The sequence below is a fragment of the Populus alba genome, chromosome 2, assembly GCF_005239225.2.
Source record: "Populus alba chromosome 2, ASM523922v2, whole genome shotgun sequence".
In the NCBI taxonomy this organism is placed as follows: Eukaryota; Viridiplantae; Streptophyta; class Magnoliopsida; order Malpighiales; family Salicaceae; genus Populus; species Populus alba.
Genome location: NC_133285.1, coordinates 14529313 through 14549898, shown reverse-complemented (window position 1 = coordinate 14549898; position 20586 = coordinate 14529313). Strand labels below are relative to the sequence as shown.

Here is a 20586-nt window from a genome sequence, read left to right as displayed (position 1 = left end):
TTTTTTTAATGAAATATTATATTTTAAAAAGAAGTTTTATTTATTTATTTTTCCTTAACAGCCTAAATGTGATGATTCACTTCTGCAATCACCTTGCCCCTTCTGCCATATTGTTGTTGGAATTTACTAGTGATGAGAAATATCGTTCACAAAATCCTCATCAACATAAAGAAATGGAGGATGTGATGATGCATGCTCCCATTGATATATAGGTTAAACATCCCTATCCTGTATGAGCAAGCAAAGCATTCCTTGTATCAGACGTTGAGATCTCTTCTGACAAGGAAAAGTAACCCTAGCAGATTTCACACAAGGGCATATCCTAGGAGGCCTGATTTGTGATTGTTTTTTAGAAACTGGTTTTTGAAAAATTATTTTTTAAATTTTTATGTATTTATTTGTCATTAAAAAAATTAGTCAATAAAAAACATTTTCTGATCAACGGAAAACACTTTCCAGTCAGGAAAATTTGACTTAATTTTTCAGAAAAAGTGTTTTTCTTTTATTTTGGGCTGAAAACACTTTCTAGAAATTATAAAAAATTTAGAAATGTCATATTATTTGCTGATTATATCAAATTTGATCTTTAAACTTTTTATTGCTATATATATTTTGTTTTGAATATTTGCTTTTTAATTTCATCTCTTAGAATTTAATTCTTATATTAATTTTTGTCTTTATTTTTTATAATAGTTATTTGTTTTTTCCCTTATCATTTTTTAATTTAAATTTTTATCTATCAAATTTAGTCTTCATTCTTTTGATTGTTACTTATTTGAAATAATTTATGAAATGTTGATTATTATTATTTTTAATTTCTTCATCTTTTAATTTTTTTTATTTTTTAGATTTGATCTCTATTATTTTGATTATTATTTATTTTATTTGCGATAATTTATGAAATTATATATTTTTTTTCAATTTCATTCTCATTCAACCTTTTGATTTATAAGATTTGTTCCTCATTATTTTAATAAACTTGAAAAAATAAAATAATAGTAAGTTGTTTTCCATGACATAACCAAACACTAGAAAATATTTTCTAATTTATTTTTCATTATACTATCAAAACATCAAAAAATAATTCACTTTTTAAAAATTCAATTTTTTTAAAAAAATTATTTTTTAGCAAACAAACATGCTCTAAAAATAATAGCATTAGATAACAAGTTTTGGTCCACAACATCACTTTGTCTGGACTCCATGGTTCGAGGGTTTATGATCACACAAATTGTTCCATTCTGATACATGATATCTTGTATGTCAAAGTGTTCAATGAATCAAAACTTAACAAGTCTCAATTGAAAGCAACTAATGGACCAGGATTCTTGAGGTGAATCTCCAAAAGCATACCTAAGTGGCTCCCTCTTGTGGAATCATAAGTAGCCACATGTTATTTAAACTTTTTTTAAAATAAAAAATAATAATAATGTTTTGATTGGTCCGAGTTAACCCTAATCCAGTAGAGTTTAATGACTTCAATAAAAAAAAATCTCTGTTCAACTTCTTTATTTTATTCACAGGTTGAGATTTTCAGCTCATGAATCTGAAGAGACATGTCCTCTTCTTTTCATAACACAAGTTGACAGCAGAAAAGTTATGTCTGGGAAAAGCCAGTTCAGCGACAACAGCCTGGATTCAAGGCTTCATCTCTCTGTTCAAGAGGTTGTGAGCCCCCTTAATTAGACTTGGTATCCATCATGTTCTATCATCCACCATATTTCACTGGTTTTGAGTAAATAAAAATGTTAACATAAGAGAGAACAGAAGTACAAAAGATTTGAGAAAATTGGATTCTATTGGAGTGTAATAATTACATGTTAGCTGTGTTATGGTTGTATTAGACAGTTGAAAAAAAAGCAGCTCTCTCCAATGTTGCTCTTTTACACTACAAAACTCAACAGGCAAGAGCCTTGCAAGGTAATCGGGGAAAACTTCAACCTGCTAAGCACAAGAAGCACCGTCATTACTACATATGTTCCCGAGGAGGGGCAGTCCACAAGCAATCCATAGACACAACTGATACCATAACGCACTACCAATCTGAGAGGCCAAGACCAGCTACAAAATGTAGTGCCTTGAGTTGTTAATCATTAGCCAACAAGGGATTCTATTATCAGCATATCATGTCGATTCAGGAAAAGGTCGACAACATTCAAAATCTCACCAAGAGTGATTCTTTCATGCAACTCCTGAATTGAATCTATTCCATGATCTTTAAGTATAACTTCAACAACATATCATTCAATATAAAAGAGAACATGGAGAACCGAGTAGTAAATCCATATCATTTGGCTTTGATTGGTGGGAGGAATAGTGAAGTGAAAAGAGGGAAGGGGGGGGGGGAGGAAAAGAAAATTGGTGACAGAATAGGAGAAATCCTGTATTTCAGTCGCGTTAGCACAACTTTTGAGAAGGGCTCTATTGAGATAAAGATGGACAACCACGTAGCATAACTCCATTTATTCCTTTCCCCATTTTCCACTCCTGTTTTTTAGCCTGACTGACTTGAAGGAAAAGCATGAGCCTTTTTTTTTCCCCATCACAACCTAAAAGAGAACCAATTAAGCCATCCAAGACATGACACAACGGTGACAAGCCAAAAACAGCACTGTGATACCAACACATACATTCCTATCTCAACTTATTCCGTTTATTTATTTCTATATCATATCCAATGGTGACCGTAAGAAGATAGATATATGATAGAGTATCTTACCTGACTGGTGATTGCCAAGATTCTCAGCTCCTCGACTAGTACTTGGCTTGGTGGTACTTGGCTGAACCATAGCTTGGTTCTGCAAACAAAAGCGGGCTTATCAACATGGTAACAACCAGAGCTTCTAAAACAAAATGATGATGGGGTGGCTTCGATTAAATTGATCCTGACTTGCAATTAACTCTGAACATAAAACAATATGATTGATTGGGGGAAAAAAAATGATTTGGAAAGTTTGTATCCCCACCCTAGTCATGTCCATGAAGTAACAGGCTCAGGCCTGAAAACAAAAAATACTCTTCAAAAAACTATAATTGAAAATCTAATATGTCAAAAAATGAAGTCGCGCCAGAACATATATGGATGCAAATCTTCCTTGTGTAGTTTATTTGCCTTTTGCTTGCAATAAAGACCACCCACGATCAAACATGAAACAACTGAAAGCTTGGCAATTTCTTGTCAAGAAGTGATAATGGAATGGTGAACAAAGATATAAACACATCAAAGCTCTTGTTAAGTTGACGTAAAATGAGAAGCTTAAAAAGAACAAGTGTATATATACCTGTGGTACTCCTGGTAACTGCATCTGGTAGAGGCCAAGATAGTGCTGATATGGATCAACAAAATTTGGGACTCGTGGTTGGCTTGGATTCTGGTGACCTGGTGAGCCTAGCATAGGATCTACCTGGTTGGCTGGTTGGACTCTGGATGGATCAGGAGCAGGGATGGGGGGCACATGAAAGGGCGGCACAGGGAACCTAGGGACCAAATGAGCTGCTGCAGCTGGTGTTGCTGAGGGTGCACCTGCCAAAATATTGGGAAATGGCATCATTGGCCTACTCAATCCCATTTCCATGCCCATGCCCATCCCTATCCCCATTGGCGGCATGTACTGCTGGAAGCCAGGAAACATCATGGGGACCATGCTGCATCCCATAGACATCATCTGCCAAAAATAATCAGAATCTAATGCTAGCTGTATCTAATGCATGAGCTCAGATTGTATCAGTCAAATTTTAAGGCAGGCATACCATGGATATGCTTGAAAAAATAAAATAGACAATTTTATCTATGAATTATAAAAATTATGAGAAGCCCATCCTGCAGAGACAACACTCTTTTTTCCCTGAGAGAACATGTTGTCATTGCTTTCTTAAAATTACTACCCTAGAAACCACCTAATACTTATTGCTGAGGAAAACAAAAACTTAGGGAAACCATATCTACAAGGCAAGATCAATGGTGGTGTGTTTAACTAAGATTACACTTTAGTTTCTTCTTAAAAAGATATGCAGTCTTTCTAAATTTAAATTGGACCAAACCCCTAGTTTTTTCAAAATTTCACCAGATCATGGAATTTGGCAGACTTTTTCTTCATTAATTTCACTATGACATAATCCCTGGGAGAGGGAGAGATATTGTGTTAATAATTCTCGAGCATGCGAACAGAAGATGACGTTGCTGTGTGGAAAATATTGAACTCACTCTCTCCTCCTATTTGCCAAAGACACCATCCCCCACCCTCTTCCCCAAACCCAAAAATAAATAAATAAATAAATCAGAAGGGCTTTAGAAATAGATGTCGAATCCACCATCCATCCCAACACAAACACCAAACTGACAAATAGAGCAACCTTGCATTGCAAGCTTGGCAAGTTTTGACAAATAGTTAATGATTCTAATCACCTTCATTGGCAGGTCATTACGATACATTCATATCCTCTCAACTTTCAAGAATCCATTTGGAAAATGGAGTTGAATAGGGCATTCTGAACGCAGGAACTTGTAGTCCCATATTCATGGCATATGATATGTGTCCATAGAAACATGTAATGCAGAGAATGCAAGAACAGGATAGCTGACTCGAATGCAGTACAAACAACTCATCTAGATACCATCCTCCAATAATATAGAACCATCAATTGTCTAACTCACAGTTTATTGGATGCAGAGTTATTTCAAACCCTAACCATTCTTTCAAACCATTTGACATAGTCAGTTTATCTAAGGAAACCCCAATGAAGCATAAGATAGGAAATATACACCTGTACTTGCAACTGAAGCGATTTCAGGTACTCAATTGCCTCATCTAACATAGAAGCTTTGTCCGACTGAAAATTGGAAAGCGAGGAGAAATCTCATTATAAGGGGCAGATAAACGAGGTGAAGTGCGATAACATAAAAATTGATCTTCAGCAAGATGAGAGAACCTTGTTGCAACGAGGTATGAGCTCTTGCAAGGCCCTCATCTTTTCATTGATCCGATCTCGGCGTCTCTGCAAGAATGTAGGGTCACTTCGTTTAAGGACGCCGACCACATGGAAAGCAACCATTTCATCAACAATATTTCGACAATAGTAGTAGCAGTACAAACCCTTTCCGATAGGTTGTGAACTTCTGCTGCACGAGATCTCTTCGATGACATTGATCCACGAATTTGTTTATTTGCATCAGCAGATTCAAACTCAGCATCCTTGAAGGGAAAAAGAAAAGGGAGATCATATTAAAGACTAATGGAAGAAAGAAATGATGAAATGCAATACCACTCTATACATGCACGCTTCCTTTATCTAAAAGACCTTAAGTGGATTTGCGGCATCTCTTCTACCCTGAAGAGGTTTCTTGCTGTCCATCGAGTTGGGAGTTTTAAAGCACCAAAATCGCACAAACACAACTCAATAATCACGCAGCTCGAGTTCCTGTACAAATTTTGCCATTCTAGAGCACCGTCACTGTTTTGGGTTTTCTGCCTGATTGCTACTGACCGAGGTTGATTACCATGTGCCATTGTAATGGTTATTGCGGTTGCGGATTTTTTTTAAAAAAAAAAAAAAAACCTAACTCAAGTTTTTATGATGAAAAACAGATTTAAACAATCAAAACCAAATAATTTTTAAAATTATAGTCAATTTAAAAGCATCTTCAACCACATATCATACGGCTTTAGTCCATTTAAGAATATTAATCCGAGATCAATCCAATTTGATATAATTAAATATACATCAAATTAAATTTCAAATATATATATATATATATATATATATATATATATATATATATTCTGGACTAATTTAAACATAACAAATATCTTATAAGTTTATTTTTACTTTTCAAAAACACTTTTAAAAAATTTAATTTTTTATTTTAAATTTTTTTTTTTCATTTAAAAATATCAAAAATAAATTTTAAAAAAAAATAAATATCATATCAAATATATTTTTTAAATAAAAAATATTTTTAAAAAATATTTTTTAATATTTTTAAAAAACAAATGTAAAGAAAAACCGGAAGGAAAAATAGGTGCTCACGTTTACCAACGTCACTTGCTCGGCTCACGATAGCCAAGGGACATGATAATATTGCCTAATTTGTTATTATTTTTTAATAATGATTTAATAATAAACATTAAACATACTTAAAATGGTACTTAACTCGGTAATTAACAAAAAGATTGACTCATTTACCTCGCTATGGCACTCAGCTTCCTCTTCTCTTCCCTTCCGCTTCCGGTCTTCCACTGGAGACATCAGAGCCGGCGGCTCAGCGCTAGCACTCGAGCAATCAGGTGATGACGTCGAGGTCATCTCACAAGGATTCGTCATCATCTCTCTATTACTTGAGGGAGCACTAGAAACCGTCCCTGCTACAGCAGCGCCGTTCATGGTCCCACACGTGTTATCCACACTTCTAGCAAACGCCGTCTCCGAAATTCTCGCTGTTGGAGTCTCACACGAGTCAACAACCGTCGATTCCCTCACCACGCTCTTCGAATTAGACGGTCCAGATTCCGAAACACCTCTCGCTCGGTGCCTCGAGAAGTACGCGAAGTTCTGCACCACCTCCGCTCTCCTCACCGGCGGTATCGGCGGCCTCGGCGCCGATACCGCCGCATAAAGCCCAGGATAACTCCTAGCTTCCGTTCTCTGAGTCGCACCTCGAACAGGAGACGCCGCGGCGTTGGTGACAGCAGCTTCCCTGGTGATGGAAGCGGTGGAAGCTGTCGAAGGATATAGCAAATCGGCGCAGAAATCATGGTCGAAATTGGTGTCGTTTAGAGGATGGTTAAGCCAAGAAGCCATCTCATCTTCTTGCATAAAAAGATGATGATGTTCTTGTTGTTGATCATGTGATGATCGGATCTCTTTAGTACCAGGTAATTGATCAGCTGGGAGCACCGCATCATCCAACTTGGACGGTGGAGAAGATGATTTCTTTTGAGATCTTTGACTATGCATCACTACTTGGCCGTTCTGCCATAGTAGCTCCATGATCTCTTCTTCCTGCCTGCACTTCATCAAGCACGCAAATCACTTCATCAAATCACATAATAATCAAAGTGAGCATGGATTTAAAAGAAAAGAAAAGGGAATTACATGGCTGGTTTTCTGGGGCGAGTATGGGTTGAAGGAGGAGGTGGGAGAGGGTAATCATCGTCCATTTCAAAATCAGGAACATAAGGATTCATGGTGTCTTTCTTTTCTTAGCAGCTGCTATGGAGGAGATGAGAGAGATGCAAGGTGACAAGTGCTTTAACTAACAGACTCAACCGTGAAATAAATAGCGATAATATTGTTATGGAGATAATTGGTCAGTTGGCAAAATCATGGAGACAATTGTCAAGTACTGACACTAAAGGCAACAGCACCCGCTTGCTGCTGCTGCTGCTGCTTAAACATGTCTGGGCTGCTGTAACTAACAGATTATTAGAGCTACAGCTTGTTTTTCTCTTTTTTTCACATATATTTTTTTCTTGCCGATGCTCTAGACACGTTTCGGTGAAATTGTATTTATGGATGTGTGCATGGTTATTACACCTAGTTGGGATCGGTGAATTTACTCGGCAAATATGTTAGTTTTGATCATAATGACCCGATCAGTGATCCAGTGGATTGATCCATCACTTGTATGATATTAAACTCAGTCTTCTATAATAGATTTACCCAACAAATTTGCGGTCCAAGTTTTAATTTTAATAAATTTTGATATTGATCTCATCAAATTTAAATGACTATATGAACTGATATGTAATATAATTGATATTAAACTTGGTAAGACTCGGTGGATTGACCAATAAACACATGATCCATGATTTAGTATGGATTTATTTTAATTTAGATTGATTTCGATTTTAACCTGACCAAACTTGGATGATCTTGAGGGTTTGATTTGTGAACCGTTTGATCAAACTTTATTTAAACTTAATCTGGTTAAAACAAAGTAATATTTATTTTAAACTAAACTTGGATGATATTGGAGGTTTAATTAGTGAACCGATTGATCAAATTTTATTTAAATTTGACCCAGTTAAAACAAAGTAATATCTTTTTTTAAAAAAAAATTACTTTAGACAAAAATGATAAATATGAATTGACCCGATAACTTTCAAGTTGATCTAACAACTTAATGACCCAAGTTTTTGACATTAAACCTGGTTTGTTAAATATGATTGTAAATCTATGTGAGAGACTGGCTAGAAATTGGAAAGTTTCTTTTCCTTTTACGGATTTTTTGTTGGTTGCTCTTGCTGTCTCATGAATTCTTGACTTTTAGAAGTGTTTTTTAAAAAGTATTTCTGAAAAAATTTGAATTTTTTTTATTTTAAATTAATATAATTTTGATGTTTTTAAATATTTTAATGTGCTAATATTAAAAATAATTTTTAAAAAATAAAAATATATTATTAATATATTTTTTTAAATAAAAAATACTTTAAAAAACAACAATAACCATATTTCTATAATGCAAGAAAATAAGGTCCTCTCCCTCTCTCTCTCTCTCTGACACTCATATGGTGTATAGGACTCCGAGCACTGTGAAGATAAAAAAAAAAGGACGAGATTTTTTTGTTTCTTCTTTCCCGAGGCCCTGTTTTGAACTCAGGGTGAGGCCATCTGGGGCCATTCATACAGACGCAGCATGAGCTCAACAGGGCTTGCTTGTTTGCAGTAAATGCAACCTTGTTTTATCCAATAGTAGAAACTTAGCTGCGATCTAGTGGTAGTGCTGCCCCTCTCATTTTCCTCGTTTTGTCTACACATTGATGCCAATCTCTGCTGCTGCAGACAGGCAATTTGTTGCTTCCTACCTAGGCTTTCGGGTCCAAATACCTTTTCTTAACGGATTTTTATAAATATTTATTTTATTATTTTTTATAAAAATATCTAAATATTTTATATATAATTTTTCTATAAATAAACTTTAATCATAGTTTTTAAATTAACTACAATTAAAAATATCTTTTCTAAATATATTTTTTTCAAACAACAACAACAGAAGCTATTTAAAAAACAAACATACGTAAGTTAATCAGTCAATCAATCTAGATACATTCCAAAATTAAAATGATATTTATTTAGTTTTTTTAAATAAAAAAAAAAATTTAAAATAAAACAATGTTTGTTTTTAATAAAATTAAAAAAATCTTAAAATTAATCCGAGTTTATATTTGAGTGAATCAATCAAATCATTGTATAACATGTCATGTCAACTCTCGATTTGATTTAAAAATTAACTCGGCCCAATCAAGCTGGAGATAGGCAGGTTATATAGATCTCGGGTCAATTCACCATACGTATCTAGATATATGGCAACGTGGAAGAGCTAGAGTGCATCTGGGAAATATGATGATCAAAAGGAAAGTTAGCAAAGAGATCGGAGGTTAATATGAACAACAGATTATATGCTCTCCTACCCTTTTCAAAGTGGATGGATGCTTTTTACGTCAAAAGTTTTTGAGGCAAAAAGTAGACGTTAACAAGACTAGACGTGCAGTTAAACCGTTAATTGTCATTTTCTAGTTAAAAACAATCCCATTTGGCGTGCGATTAATTTAATAATAAAACTTTTCAAAAACAAATAATTAATTAGTTAAATAGATGGGGGTCAACTTCCAATCATTTAGCACTAATAAAAAATTCAAAAGAGTATTAAAGTTAATAGCTATCGTTATCACAATTTTTTTTTTATAATTGAAATATATTTTCTACACACACGGTATCATTTAATTCTAGGATTTTACCTGCTTCAAGTTCAAAATACCAAGATAATCATTTTCAATTTGATTCAATTTTATTTTTAATTGAAAATTGATTCAAACCGACCAATTTCAGTTCGATTTGGTTTGGTTTTTAGGATAAAAACCGATTCAAATCAATTTGGTTTGGTTTTTTTAATTTTTCCGGTTTGACTCGGTTTTTTTCTGATTTTTTTTGTTTGAGTTTAGTTCGATTTTTTTGATTTCAGGCTTATAAAACCAAAACCGAACCTGTCAGTTTTTTAAAAAATTTAATCAGTTTTTTTCACAATTCGATTTTTTCAGTTATTTTTTTCCAGTTTTCTCGGTTAAATTGGTTTTTTAGTTTTTTTGCTTATATCTTGAAAACACAACTAATTTAATTAAAAGTTCAAAGATAGAATAAAAACAAAATCAGTCTTTAAAAAATCTTCAAATGAAAATCTTAGATGTTCATCATTGTTGATTCTAATAACATAAACTATATAAAAAAATAAAAATAATTTTATGAGTTTTAGTGTTAAAATATAAAATTTTGATAATTATAGATTTGATCAAAAGCAAAGAGCAATCAAAATTAAACCTTAATTTTTCTTTTTAATGTCAATTTCTATATAAAAAAAAATCTTAATTGGAAAACGAGATAATTATTTAATATCATAATTTTCAATCATAACATTTTTATATGTTTCTTTTTGAAACTCTAATAAACACTAACTATACTATTTTTATATGTTTCTTTTTGAAACTCTAATAAACACTAACCAAATTTCTTGAAATTTTTTATGCCAACAGCCAATATAGCCAAAGTAGAAACAACGAGGCCGCACGCCATTAGGTTTTTGCTTCGTAAGGCGTGCAAACGTGGCAAGGACTTAGCGTGCCATGTTGGCCGGTTAGCCGACATTAGCGGTTCCATGCGGGTGTGCCCCCACTTATCCTTTTTCTTTTCTTTTAAGAAAAGAAAATTATACAAAATTAGTATTAATAATGAAAAAATAATAATGATCAATATTTTTTTAAAATAGTTATGAGATTGAATTTTTTTTATAAAGATTGGATTTTATCGGACCAGATCGAAGTTTCAAAACTATAAATAAGATATTTGTATTTATAAAAAAGTTATGAGATTGAATTTTTTTGTGAAGATTTTGAACTAAAAAATATTCTATTAAAAGAGATGATTACATTAAATTTTTATTTATCTTAAAAATAATAATATTAAATATCAAGAAAATATAACAAATTAATAATCTTATATGTGATATATCTATCACATAAACGATTAAAAAGACATTCTATTACAAGAGAAGATTACATTACATTTTCATTCATCCTAGAAACAATAATGCTAAATATCAAGAAAATATAACAAATTATAATCTTAACATGGGATATCTATCACATGTATGTTAATATCATTACTTAATGTAACAATAATATTACAAAAGGTTTGAGCATTTCTCATGAAATCAACTACTAAAAATTCGGTCGAAAACTAAATTTTAATGAACTTGTTAACAAAAAAATAGATGATAAAATTTATTTTTTTGGTGCCAACAATCTATTGGCATTCAATTATAAATCCCATTGGTATTTCAATTTCCAACTTAACAACAATTCCTGATGAAAAACTTGATGACAACATTCTCGTTATAAATTATATTGGCAATTCAAATACCTATAATATTTTTTTGAAAAACCTCAATGAACATTCCTTCAGTATTTTTTAATATTTTTATGGTAGTTAACCTCAAAGAGTTAACTAAATGGTTAATAAAATACATATTTTCTTGGATTTTGAGGTTTAAATTTTATGATCAACACCTAAAAAGATTTATTTTTCTAATATAACAAGATAATTTGAGGATTGCGTCTTATCGTTATTGAAAATGATTTATTACGATAAACACGTAAACTGGTACAAGAATACTAGTTAACATCAAATCAAAAATAAAAAATATCACTTATAAATTCCACTAATCTAATATTTCATATATATATATATATATATATATATATGCTTATTAAAGTTTTTTCTTATCATACATGTAGCATTCCTCAATTGAAAACAAAGAAAAAGACACTAACTAGCCATATACATCATCACCAAAACGACTTCTTGGCTCGAGGGAATGGGCGGGCAGCCGAGCCAGTCCCACACGAGCCAAGTCCAAGGCCACAGGTAAGTAGTAGTATTAGTAAATTGGCTGCCGTCAAGTTCCAATGTTTTTCACTTTAATTAGATGCGTTTTGTAGTGTTCTCATTCCACTTCCAAGTTTGCTCACTCCCTCGTTTTTTTTTTTTCAGCATCAAGAAAAATTTATATTTATTAATAGCGCGTTTCTCAAAAAATTCTCCTGGGTTAGGTAAATGTAGTGTGACATTAGTGGATCCTATAAATTAACTATTTAATTAATTAAATGATAGTTGAATTATTTAAAAATGTTTTTGAGTATGATTAGAAATGGGACATATCTAATGATGGGGGGGATTCTTAATGTAAGCAATCAGCAGCTGATTATTACTCCCAACTCATTAGGCTGCTCAAAAGGTAAATGGTACAAACCTAACTGGTAAGTTTGATTAAGTTTTTTATTTATTTATTTATGGATAATGGTTATTTTTTAAAATATTATTTTATTTAAAAATTTATTAAAATAATATTTTTTTACATCATTATATTAAAATATCCAATAACATTAAAAAATAAGTTTAGGCAAAACAAATTTAAAAATTCTCAAAAACGTAAAAAACAAACTTAAAATGTAGATGATGCATAATACTTTTTAAAAGTATTTTTTTTATATAATACATTAAAATATATTTTTCAGATTTTTTTTTTAAATTTTGGATACCAACATATTAAAATCAATGAAAAAATACTAAAAAAAAATCAATTTATTTTTTAAAACTAAATATATTTTTAATGCGTATCCCATGCCCAAAAACTAACAGTCAAAGCTGATGACATCTTACCACATTGATAGTTTGATTGATGAAGACTTGACTTATCTTTGACCGAGGACACCCCGTGTCGCATGGGATCCCCGTCTGGTTTCATGAGTTGGACGTAGCTCCGGGTTCGAGTTAGGTGACTCAGGAGTGAGTGTTACCATCCAAGGGTTCGGCTAGTCTTCTGTTGAATTTGTCCCACCTCTGGGCCAAAACCTAAGCTCCATCCCTGAGTGCTCCTAGTTTTCTTCAAATGGTTGCACTACACGATAGTTATTTACAGGGTTTAAGATAAAATAAATGTTGACGTATAAGATTTACACTTTGTTCCTCAAGAGGGATCGTGGAGGAGAGACTGAGCTCATTCATCGTTTAGCGAGAAGCATAAGAACTCCATGAATGATTTAGAGGGATCCCTCAAATCCTTCCTTGTTTATAATTCTCAATCCTTTCGATTTAGATGGGAAAGTTAAGAGGAAGGGCTCAAGAAAGGAAACGCAGAATCAGATGATATTTGCAAGAGTTCGAGGATAACTATTTTTAATGCCAAACTGACAGTGGATGGTTACTCAAATCATTGAAGGAAACTCCCTGTCCCCTTCCAATTCACTCATTCTTGAATGAGAGTGTATGCAATTATAATTTAAGGCATCCATGTTGCTTTATCTTGCTCTCTTACTTGTATCCCAAGGTGTGAAACAGAGACCAGCACTCCATGTTGCTTTACAAGACAACATGTTCGAGGAGTGGCTACTTGTCCTTTTGCCAGGCCGCCTCCACGACCCTTTTCCAAGTAAAGAATCGAATCCTGTGTGCATCGTATCTTATTTTACCAGATCAAATCAGCATTTCAAAGTTGTAGGCCTGGCCTTCTCTACAGCCATTGTTGTTACTGCATGCCAAGTTCTTTCATCTGTTCTCATCCCTGGCAATGGACTTTGCTGTCAAGGATGACAGTTTTTGCCATGGATTCCTAGCCAGTAACCAGGGCTAGTAGAAGCAGAGAACACATGCAGAAAAGGATCAGCAGGACAAAATTACATGATTACACTGGTATGGAGGGGCCCATTTTCAGGAAAAAATGAATCACCTTTCTTAACTTATAAAAGCATATGTTTGAATAATTGAAGAACAAGAAAAATTTGTGTCAATAATGTTTAAATCAGCGCTGATTTGTAATGCTCTAAAGAGTTTCAAAATCCCATGCCGCCCATGCCATTGCTTGTTGGGGTTTCCTTTTCAACCTTGGGAAGTTCATACACAATTGCCTCAGTTGTAGTCATCAAGGAAGACACACTGCATACAAAGGAAATTAAATGGTGGTTGCTTCAAGAATGAAAACAAGGTTTGGAAAAATAAGGATACCCTCTTGAAAAGGATTTATAAATACCTCGCAGCATCTACCAAGGCTGTTCTAATGACTTTCAAAGGATCGATAATTCCTGATTTCACCATGTCTACATACTCGCCTATCACAAATAGGAAGCAAGTTAATATCAACGCAACATGACATATAACAATCCATGATATCATACTACTTCTTTCCATTTGGATATTGAAAGGAGAATGGCAAACCTTTGGCTGCATCATATCCAAGGTCAGGGTTGTCCTGCTCCAATAGCTTGCCAACAACAACTGCTCCCTCTACCCCCGCATTGCTAGCAATAGTGTGAACAGGTGTCTACAGACAAAAACGTGCTCCATTGAGAACAGACTTATGAAGTGTATAAAACTAGGTTCACATCCTAAGACTATAGCCGACACTGCTTGATTCATTCTGTAAGGAAAGATGATTGATTGCATTCCTTGATAAAAAGAAACTTCAGCAAAATTGTATTTCTAGTAACTTGACAGAATGCTAGTTTAATAAATATCCATTGACATCATAAATTATGCAACTTCTTGTCACTCCTACAACCACGTGCAGTGTTAAAACTTTTAATTACATGAATGAATCATCCATAAAAACGATTCTCTCACATCTTAAAATCAGAAAAAATGTCAATATGCATCAAAGATGAAAATTTGACCAGAAGAACAAAGGTCCGAACCTTGAGAGCATTCTGGATAATCTGGACACCAATCTTCTGATCAAAATTTGCAGTTTGCAATTTGTCAAGCTCCTTAGAGGCGTAAAGAAGTGCAACACCCCCACCTGAACAAATGAAGGTTTTTACAAGTTGATGTACCATTCCACAAACTTAGAAAAAGGTGACCAACCCAGTTAAAGATAGGCTTACCAGGTACAATGCCCTCCTCTACAGCAGCCTTGGTGGCATTTAGAGCATCAGTAACTCTGTCTTTCTTCTCACCAACTTCAGCTTCGCTGGCTCCACCAATCTATCAAGCATAACAGTAAGGCTTGGTTCTGTATAGCAACAATCTGTGGCAGATGATTATCTAAAAGAGAAACCAACCTTTAAAACCGCAACACCACCAGAAAGTTTTGCTAGCCGCTCCTGTAACTTCTCTTTATCATAATCAGAGGTGCTTGTTCCGATCGCAGATCTCAACTGTATTAACGATTGTACATAAGAAAACTATTACCTACAAAAAATAATCAAGGCAGAGCTTGAGCTTGAGGGAGACAAACCTGCTCACATCTTTCTTCAATGGTTTTCTTGTCACCAAGCCCATCAAGAATAATGGTGTCATCCTTTGATACCGTCACCTACAATTTAGCACATGCAAATGAGTCATAAGGTGAGCGTCATGGCAATGGGCTGAAAGGGAAAGAGAGTTCTTCTTAACTCATCAAGTGATACAGAGTGCCAAAAACCATATTTTCATATGCAAGTCTTGGTCAATTGATATACACAAACAAATAATACATTTATAGTTTATCCTACCTTTTTGCATGAGCCAAGCATTTCCAATCCCACATTTTCAAGGTTCAAACCGAGCTCTTCGGTTATAACCTACAAATCATAAAAAAAAATATCAGAGACCAGTTCATGCACAATTCATGTAAAAGTTAAAAGGGAAACATAACTAATCACATGAAACTACCTGACCCCCTGTGAGAATGGAAAGGTCCTGCAAACTGGCCTTCCTATTTTCTCCAAATCCAGGTGCTTTGATGGCACAAACCTTGAACCAATTCAAAATCCATTGCCCTTAGTAAAACACATAAATCTCACATAAAGGTCAGCCTTTTCTTTGATTCAAAAACTGGTTTTTTATATGAGAGAATTACATGATACCTTGATTCCAGCACGAAGCTTGTTCAAAATGAGAGTTGCAAGTACCTCACCCTCCAAATCTTCAGCAACAATCAGCAAAGGTCTTTGCCTCTGAGAAACATAGCAAATTGGTTCAAAAATTGGAGAACATAATCAACTCATTTCAATCCTCCTAGGAAACAACCACTGACCTTCAAGGCCAATTCTAAAACTTTGACAGTAGAACTCATGCTTGAGATCTTCTTTTCGTGAATTAAAATGAGCGGATCTTCTAATTCCTGAAAAAGAATAAAAAAGAACTAAGTCTTGGAAAACTTGCATAAAGCACTGTGACTTGAAACAGCACCCATGAGTTCGTTATAAATATGACGAGTTAATTCATTATTAAAGCATGGAGTGCTTACACATTTCTGGTTCTTGTCATTGGTGATAAAATAAGGGGATATATAGCCCCTGTCCAGCTTCATTCCCTCAACAACCTCCAATTCATTATCCATTGTTTTTCCATCCTGACATGAATTTAGAGAGAAAAGTTCTCAAAATGATAGAAATGATAAGGAAAGCAAAAGTTTGTTTTGACAGGATAAAAAGGCACCAATGTTAAGACCAATAAAATTCATAAAGCCATGAAAAACTAAACCTATGGGAACAAAGTAGCATAAAGGAGGAGATTGACACTGATTCACAAAATAAGGAATAGAGGTGGCAAAGTAATTTCCACCAAAGTTGCTTCCTAAATTTAAGCATCCAATAAATACAGGAAAAACATAGAGAGTCTAGCAGGTTTCTGATAATATAAGCAAGCACAATGATATAGGAGAAAATAATGAAAGAATTCCAAAAGCAGCTTACAGAGATTGTAATGACACCCTCTTTGCCAACTTTCTCCATAGCCTTGGCTATAAGTTCACCAATCTCTCTTTCTCCATTTGCTGATATTGTCCCAACCTTATTACAAAAACATCATTTTAGTAATGCTTAAACTATATCCAATACAAATCTGTTTATTCCATCTAATTCTAACTACTACTTGAGCATTACTTCTCTGTTTTTCTTGGTATTACTAGTCCTATCTCTCGCACTTTGAAACAATTGAAACAAAAGTAGGACACAGCAAACCCACCTGGGCTATTTCCTCAGATGTGCTGATCATCCTTGCTCTGCTCTTCAAGCTTGTCACAACAGCTTCAACTGCCATTGAGATCCCACGTCTAAGGTCCATGGCATTCATTCCAGCTGCCACAGACTTGCATCCTTCAGCGAATATTGCACGGGTAAGGACGGTTGCACATGTGGTACCTGCAAACATGTGAAAGAAAGCTCCTTTAACAACCCATAACAAAAGGTTCGACCATTATAATTTACAAAGAAAGAAGACTCTGATCATTCCTAACATAATGGTAACTTGACATGTAAAAATTCATAATGTTCAAGTTACCATTATAATTTTGAACAAACACATTATTGCCCACAAAACATGTAAAAATTCATGGCCTTTTAACCTCAAAAAAGATAAATATTGAAAGTTCATATTCAAAATATGAAATCTCACCATCGCCTGCCACATCATTAGTAGCATTTGCAACCTGCTTCACAAGGCTAGCACCAATGTTCTTAACTCTGTCTTGGAATTCAATGCTCTTTGCTACAGTTACACCATCTTTTGTCACTTTAGGAGCCCCCCAGCTTTGTTCCAAAACTACATTACGTCCCTGTGGAGAAGCCAAACATTGAAATTTCACGAAATATTTAATTGCAAATGAAGATTGAACCTCCTCCCATCAAAACGAACCACACAATCAACTCATCAATTCACAAACCATACAAACCTAGTTTGTAAAAACAATTCCACAAAAGAACAAAGAAACACGTGATCACAACCAAAAAACAACATCAACCAAATAAAGTCGCTCACTTTAGGCCCCATGGTAACTTGAACAGCATCAGCAAGCTCTTCAACACCTCTAAGCATCAAAGCACGAGCTTCAACACCAAATTTGATGTCTTTAGCCGCGTAATTTCTCCTCCAAGCCAATCTACTACCAATCTAAACTCCCACCAAGAAAACAAGACACAACCCCCATTAGATTTACACAAACAAAATCAAAATCAACCGTAAACAGATTGAGATTAAAAAATTACCTGCTTGGCGTTGTTGCCAGCCACCCCACTAACAAAAAATGAACAAATAAGAGAGGCCCAGATGAGAAAACAACCAAAGCAATCAACTTTCTAGTTTAAGCCATTAACAGAGATACATCGGCAATTGAAAGTTTACTTACCTGGCTTTGGAGGCGAGGCCAGAGGCAAAACGATACATGGTTCTGTAAGTAGACTAGTGACAGAAAGAGAGTGCGGGTTTATTAGCAAGTAGACGTTGGGTTTAGTGATGGCGAGAGATAGAGAGAGAGACAGAGACAAGAATAATGAGGTAGAAAAGCAAACAAGGACGAGGAAGGAAAGAGAAGCTGGTTAGGGTTTAGGGTTTTGTGTGGGGGCTAAGGCACCAATCCGGAGCAGTGAGCACACGTAAGTGAAGTCAAGAATCTCTGAGACCATAGAAACTGGGCTTGCTGCAAAGATGAAGGGGCCAAGAAAACATTTGGGCTAAAAATAATGAGATATGGGTTTTTTAAAAACAATTAATTAATTAATGGGTATTTCTTATTTTTAAGCAAACACAAATTTTTAGTTCAGCAAATATTTTTTCCATCTCTATTTTTTAAAATATATATTTCTTACATTGAGAATTAAAAAATATGTGTTTATTATATATAATTTTTTCAAAATAGAAAACAAGGGCTCCTGTTTGGTGTAAGTTTAATATTTATGATCACAAACCTTGGAAAGCTTATAACTATAAGTTGCTTGGTAGTAGGAATTTAGGGTTCAAGTAGAATTTGCAGAGCTGAAAGGCATCAAGAGAAGAATTTTAGATAGCAAACAGAGAAGGAAAAGACAGAACTGAATCAAAATCTCATTAAAGAACTTGGCTTGGCAGAACACATGCTGCTAATTACATTAAGACAACATCAAACACCAAATTGTAGGACTTAGACTATATGAGACTCACACAAACACAGAAACTACAGCAGACCATGCATAGATTAACCTCCCTACTAACGTTAAACTACACACAAATAAAATAGTACCATAAAGAGGTAAGCTAGTATGAAATTGAGCCACTGTGATCGATCTTATGGAGGATGGAGATGATCTTAGCGCTCGTCAAAGGCTTCTCCTGGTAATCATCCAGGCCAGCTTCCATAAATTCTTGAATTTCTTGTTTTACGCAGCGTGTTGATACACCGGCAATCATGCTACGTATGCCCATAGCTCGGAGTTTCCTCGTTGCCTGCCATGAAGGTACTATTTGGTTAGATCCTGCATCTACTTGCAGCTAGCTATTAAACATGGTATATGTTTCACTGAATGTTGATTGATTGAGGTAATAAGGTCGACATACCTCAATGCCATTCATGACAGGCATGTCTCTATCCATCAGAATGAGATCAAACTTTTTTCCCGAGCAATGGATGTCAATAGCTTCCTTCCCATTTCTGGCCACCTGGTTTTCAATCCCAAGTTGTTCCAAGAGTCTGTGGTGAATAGTTTGATTGATTGAATCATCGTCCACGACAAGTGCAGTCATCTTGGTTCCCAATTTCCAGCTGCTATTGATGCTTGTTGCCATTTGTTTTCTCTGGCAACCCTTGCTAGTCTTATTCTCCCGTGGTTTAACTCAGAACAAGTTATAGTGTCAAGCTATTTAAGTCTTAAATCTATAGATGAAAAAGTTAAACTAAGAGAGAAACAATTAACCAATGGAATTGATTAAGTTTGTGATTTTTGAGCATATTCTCCAGTCAATGTGTGCAACTCTTGTTTGGTAAATAAGGGAAATGAATGTGATGTCACAACTAAATGCATGCATCTACGAAATGAGACATGCAACTAGAACCTTAAGACAAAATAACCCATCAAGGTATGCTTCATGCTTGGCTCCAATATTATTGCTCACAGTCTACAGAAAAAGTTGTGAGCATGCATCTTCAGGATATTAATTTTATCCATGGAGGAGGGTTTGGACCTGGCTTGGCATTAGTATCATGTATTTTCGTAAAGGAAAAGGGGTTGGGGAAACATTCAATAGTATTGTATATAAACAATACAGTGTGCCTGGAGATGCTTTAGAGGAAGAAGAAAAACTGATCTGAGACTGGCGGATTCCGAGGAAAGAGATCTCTCCGACTGATTCAACAGTGAAAATGCAAGACATGATCATTTATGTGGAAACAGTATCTTTTCCATGGCAAACATTGCAGTTTAAAAAGGTTCCACACCAGCCAATGACTTGGATTGTGTTGAAGATCACAAGATCTACAAAATGAGATTTTATCCCTATTTAGGGATGGCCACAATGAAGAGGTTTCCACAAAATCTTTGAACTTTTTTGCTTAGAATGGATAGCAACACGCTTTAAAGATTTGAACCAATATTTCCAGCCTGCTTTAGCATTTCTTTCAGTTAATCAGTCCTGGTAAGGTATCCGAATTTTCATTTTAAAGGAAAAGGTTTGAGCTGAAATGATTATTGCTGTGATGCATCATTTCGAAAACCACGTCAATTTCCTTTCCTTTGTGAGTGGATATGCTTTGCAGATCTGCATCACAATCTAGTATGTAATCTGCTCTTGTTTGCCCAAAAGCGACCTGCT

General features: G+C 34.6%; 3 protein-coding genes across 8 annotated transcripts; all 3 read right to left on the bottom strand.

The window, feature by feature from the left end:
- Positions 1–1484: 1484 nt before the first annotated feature.
- LOC118049984 (transcription factor PIF1) lies at positions 1485–7531 on the bottom strand. Of its 6 annotated transcripts, none has more exons than XR_004687776.2 (9): positions 7093–7527; positions 6184–7003; positions 5094–5192; positions 4930–4995; positions 4765–4830; positions 3282–3665; positions 2720–2798; positions 1818–1944; positions 1485–1725 (listed from the first exon to the last, which is right to left on the bottom strand). XR_004687776.2 is itself a non-coding variant. In XM_035060176.2 (8 exons), exons 1-8 carry the CDS (start codon positions 7182–7184, stop codon positions 1937–1939), a joined length of 1614 nt encoding a protein of 537 aa, XP_034916067.1. In that variant the 5' UTR covers positions 7185–7527; the 3' UTR covers positions 1780–1936. The 6 variants fall into 6 exon arrangements, 4 of the variants coding, with proteins under 4 accessions (XP_034916067.1, XP_034916068.1, XP_034916065.1 ...); XR_004687777.2 differs by having other exon boundaries at positions 1818–1941; positions 7093–7523; XM_035060176.2 differs by lacking the exon at positions 1485–1725 and having other exon boundaries at positions 1780–1944.
- A 6224-nt stretch (positions 7532–13755) lies between these two features.
- LOC118049985 (chaperonin CPN60-2, mitochondrial) lies at positions 13756–18416 on the bottom strand. The gene is made up of 18 exons (XM_035060179.2): positions 18152–18416; positions 18012–18039; positions 17785–17916; positions 17422–17581; positions 16993–17168; positions 16722–16817; positions 16274–16378; positions 16061–16147; positions 15891–15980; positions 15697–15777; positions 15537–15605; positions 15281–15358; positions 15105–15200; positions 14928–15027; positions 14739–14842; positions 14263–14368; positions 14078–14156; positions 13756–13983 (listed from the first exon to the last, which is right to left on the bottom strand). The coding sequence occupies exons 1-18, from the start codon at positions 18187–18189 to the stop codon at positions 13881–13883; spliced, it is 1728 nt and encodes a 575-aa protein (XP_034916070.1). The 5' UTR covers positions 18190–18416; the 3' UTR covers positions 13756–13880.
- Positions 18417–18863: 447 nt separating this feature from the next.
- On the bottom strand, positions 18864–19681 carry LOC118049986 (two-component response regulator 24). Its single transcript, XM_035060180.2, has 2 exons — positions 19336–19681; positions 18864–19224 (listed from the first exon to the last, which is right to left on the bottom strand). The coding sequence occupies exons 1-2, from the start codon at positions 19561–19563 to the stop codon at positions 19036–19038; spliced, it is 417 nt and encodes a 138-aa protein (XP_034916071.1). The 5' UTR covers positions 19564–19681; the 3' UTR covers positions 18864–19035.
- Positions 19682–20586: the final 905 nt, after the last annotated feature.

What these genes read in the sequence shown, in the direction of transcription:
- LOC118049986 (XM_035060180.2), bottom strand. Translation starts at nt 19,563, where the DNA reads ATGGCAACAAGCATCAATAGCAGCTGGAAATTGGGAACCAAGATGACT. An exon ending in CTGTCATGAATGGCATTGAG is followed by an intron (nt 19,225 to 19,335) that starts GTATGTCGACCT and finishes CCTTCATGGCAG; the next exon opens with GCAACGAGGAAACTCCGAGC.
- LOC118049985 (XM_035060179.2), bottom strand. Translation starts at nt 18,189, where the DNA reads ATGTATCGTTTTGCCTCTGGCCTCGCCTCCAAAGCCAG. An exon ending in TAATGATGTGGCAGGCGATG is followed by an intron (nt 17,169 to 17,421) that starts GTGAGATTTCAT and finishes ACATGTTTGCAG; the next exon opens with GTACCACATGTGCAACCGTC. An exon ending in AGAGGAGGGCATTGTACCTG is followed by an intron (nt 14,843 to 14,927) that starts GTAAGCCTATCT and finishes TCATTTGTTCAG; the next exon opens with GTGGGGGTGTTGCACTTCTT.
- LOC118049984 (XM_035060174.2), bottom strand. Translation starts at nt 7,184, where the DNA reads ATGAATCCTTATGTTCCTGATTTTGAAATGGACGATGATTACCCTCTC. An exon ending in CGCCCCAGAAAACCAGCCAT is followed by an intron (nt 7,004 to 7,092) that starts GTAATTCCCTTT and finishes GATGAAGTGCAG; the next exon opens with GCAGGAAGAAGAGATCATGG. An exon ending in CGCTTCAGTTGCAAGTACAG is followed by an intron (nt 3,666 to 4,764) that starts GTGTATATTTCC and finishes TATTTTTGGCAG; the next exon opens with ATGATGTCTATGGGATGCAG.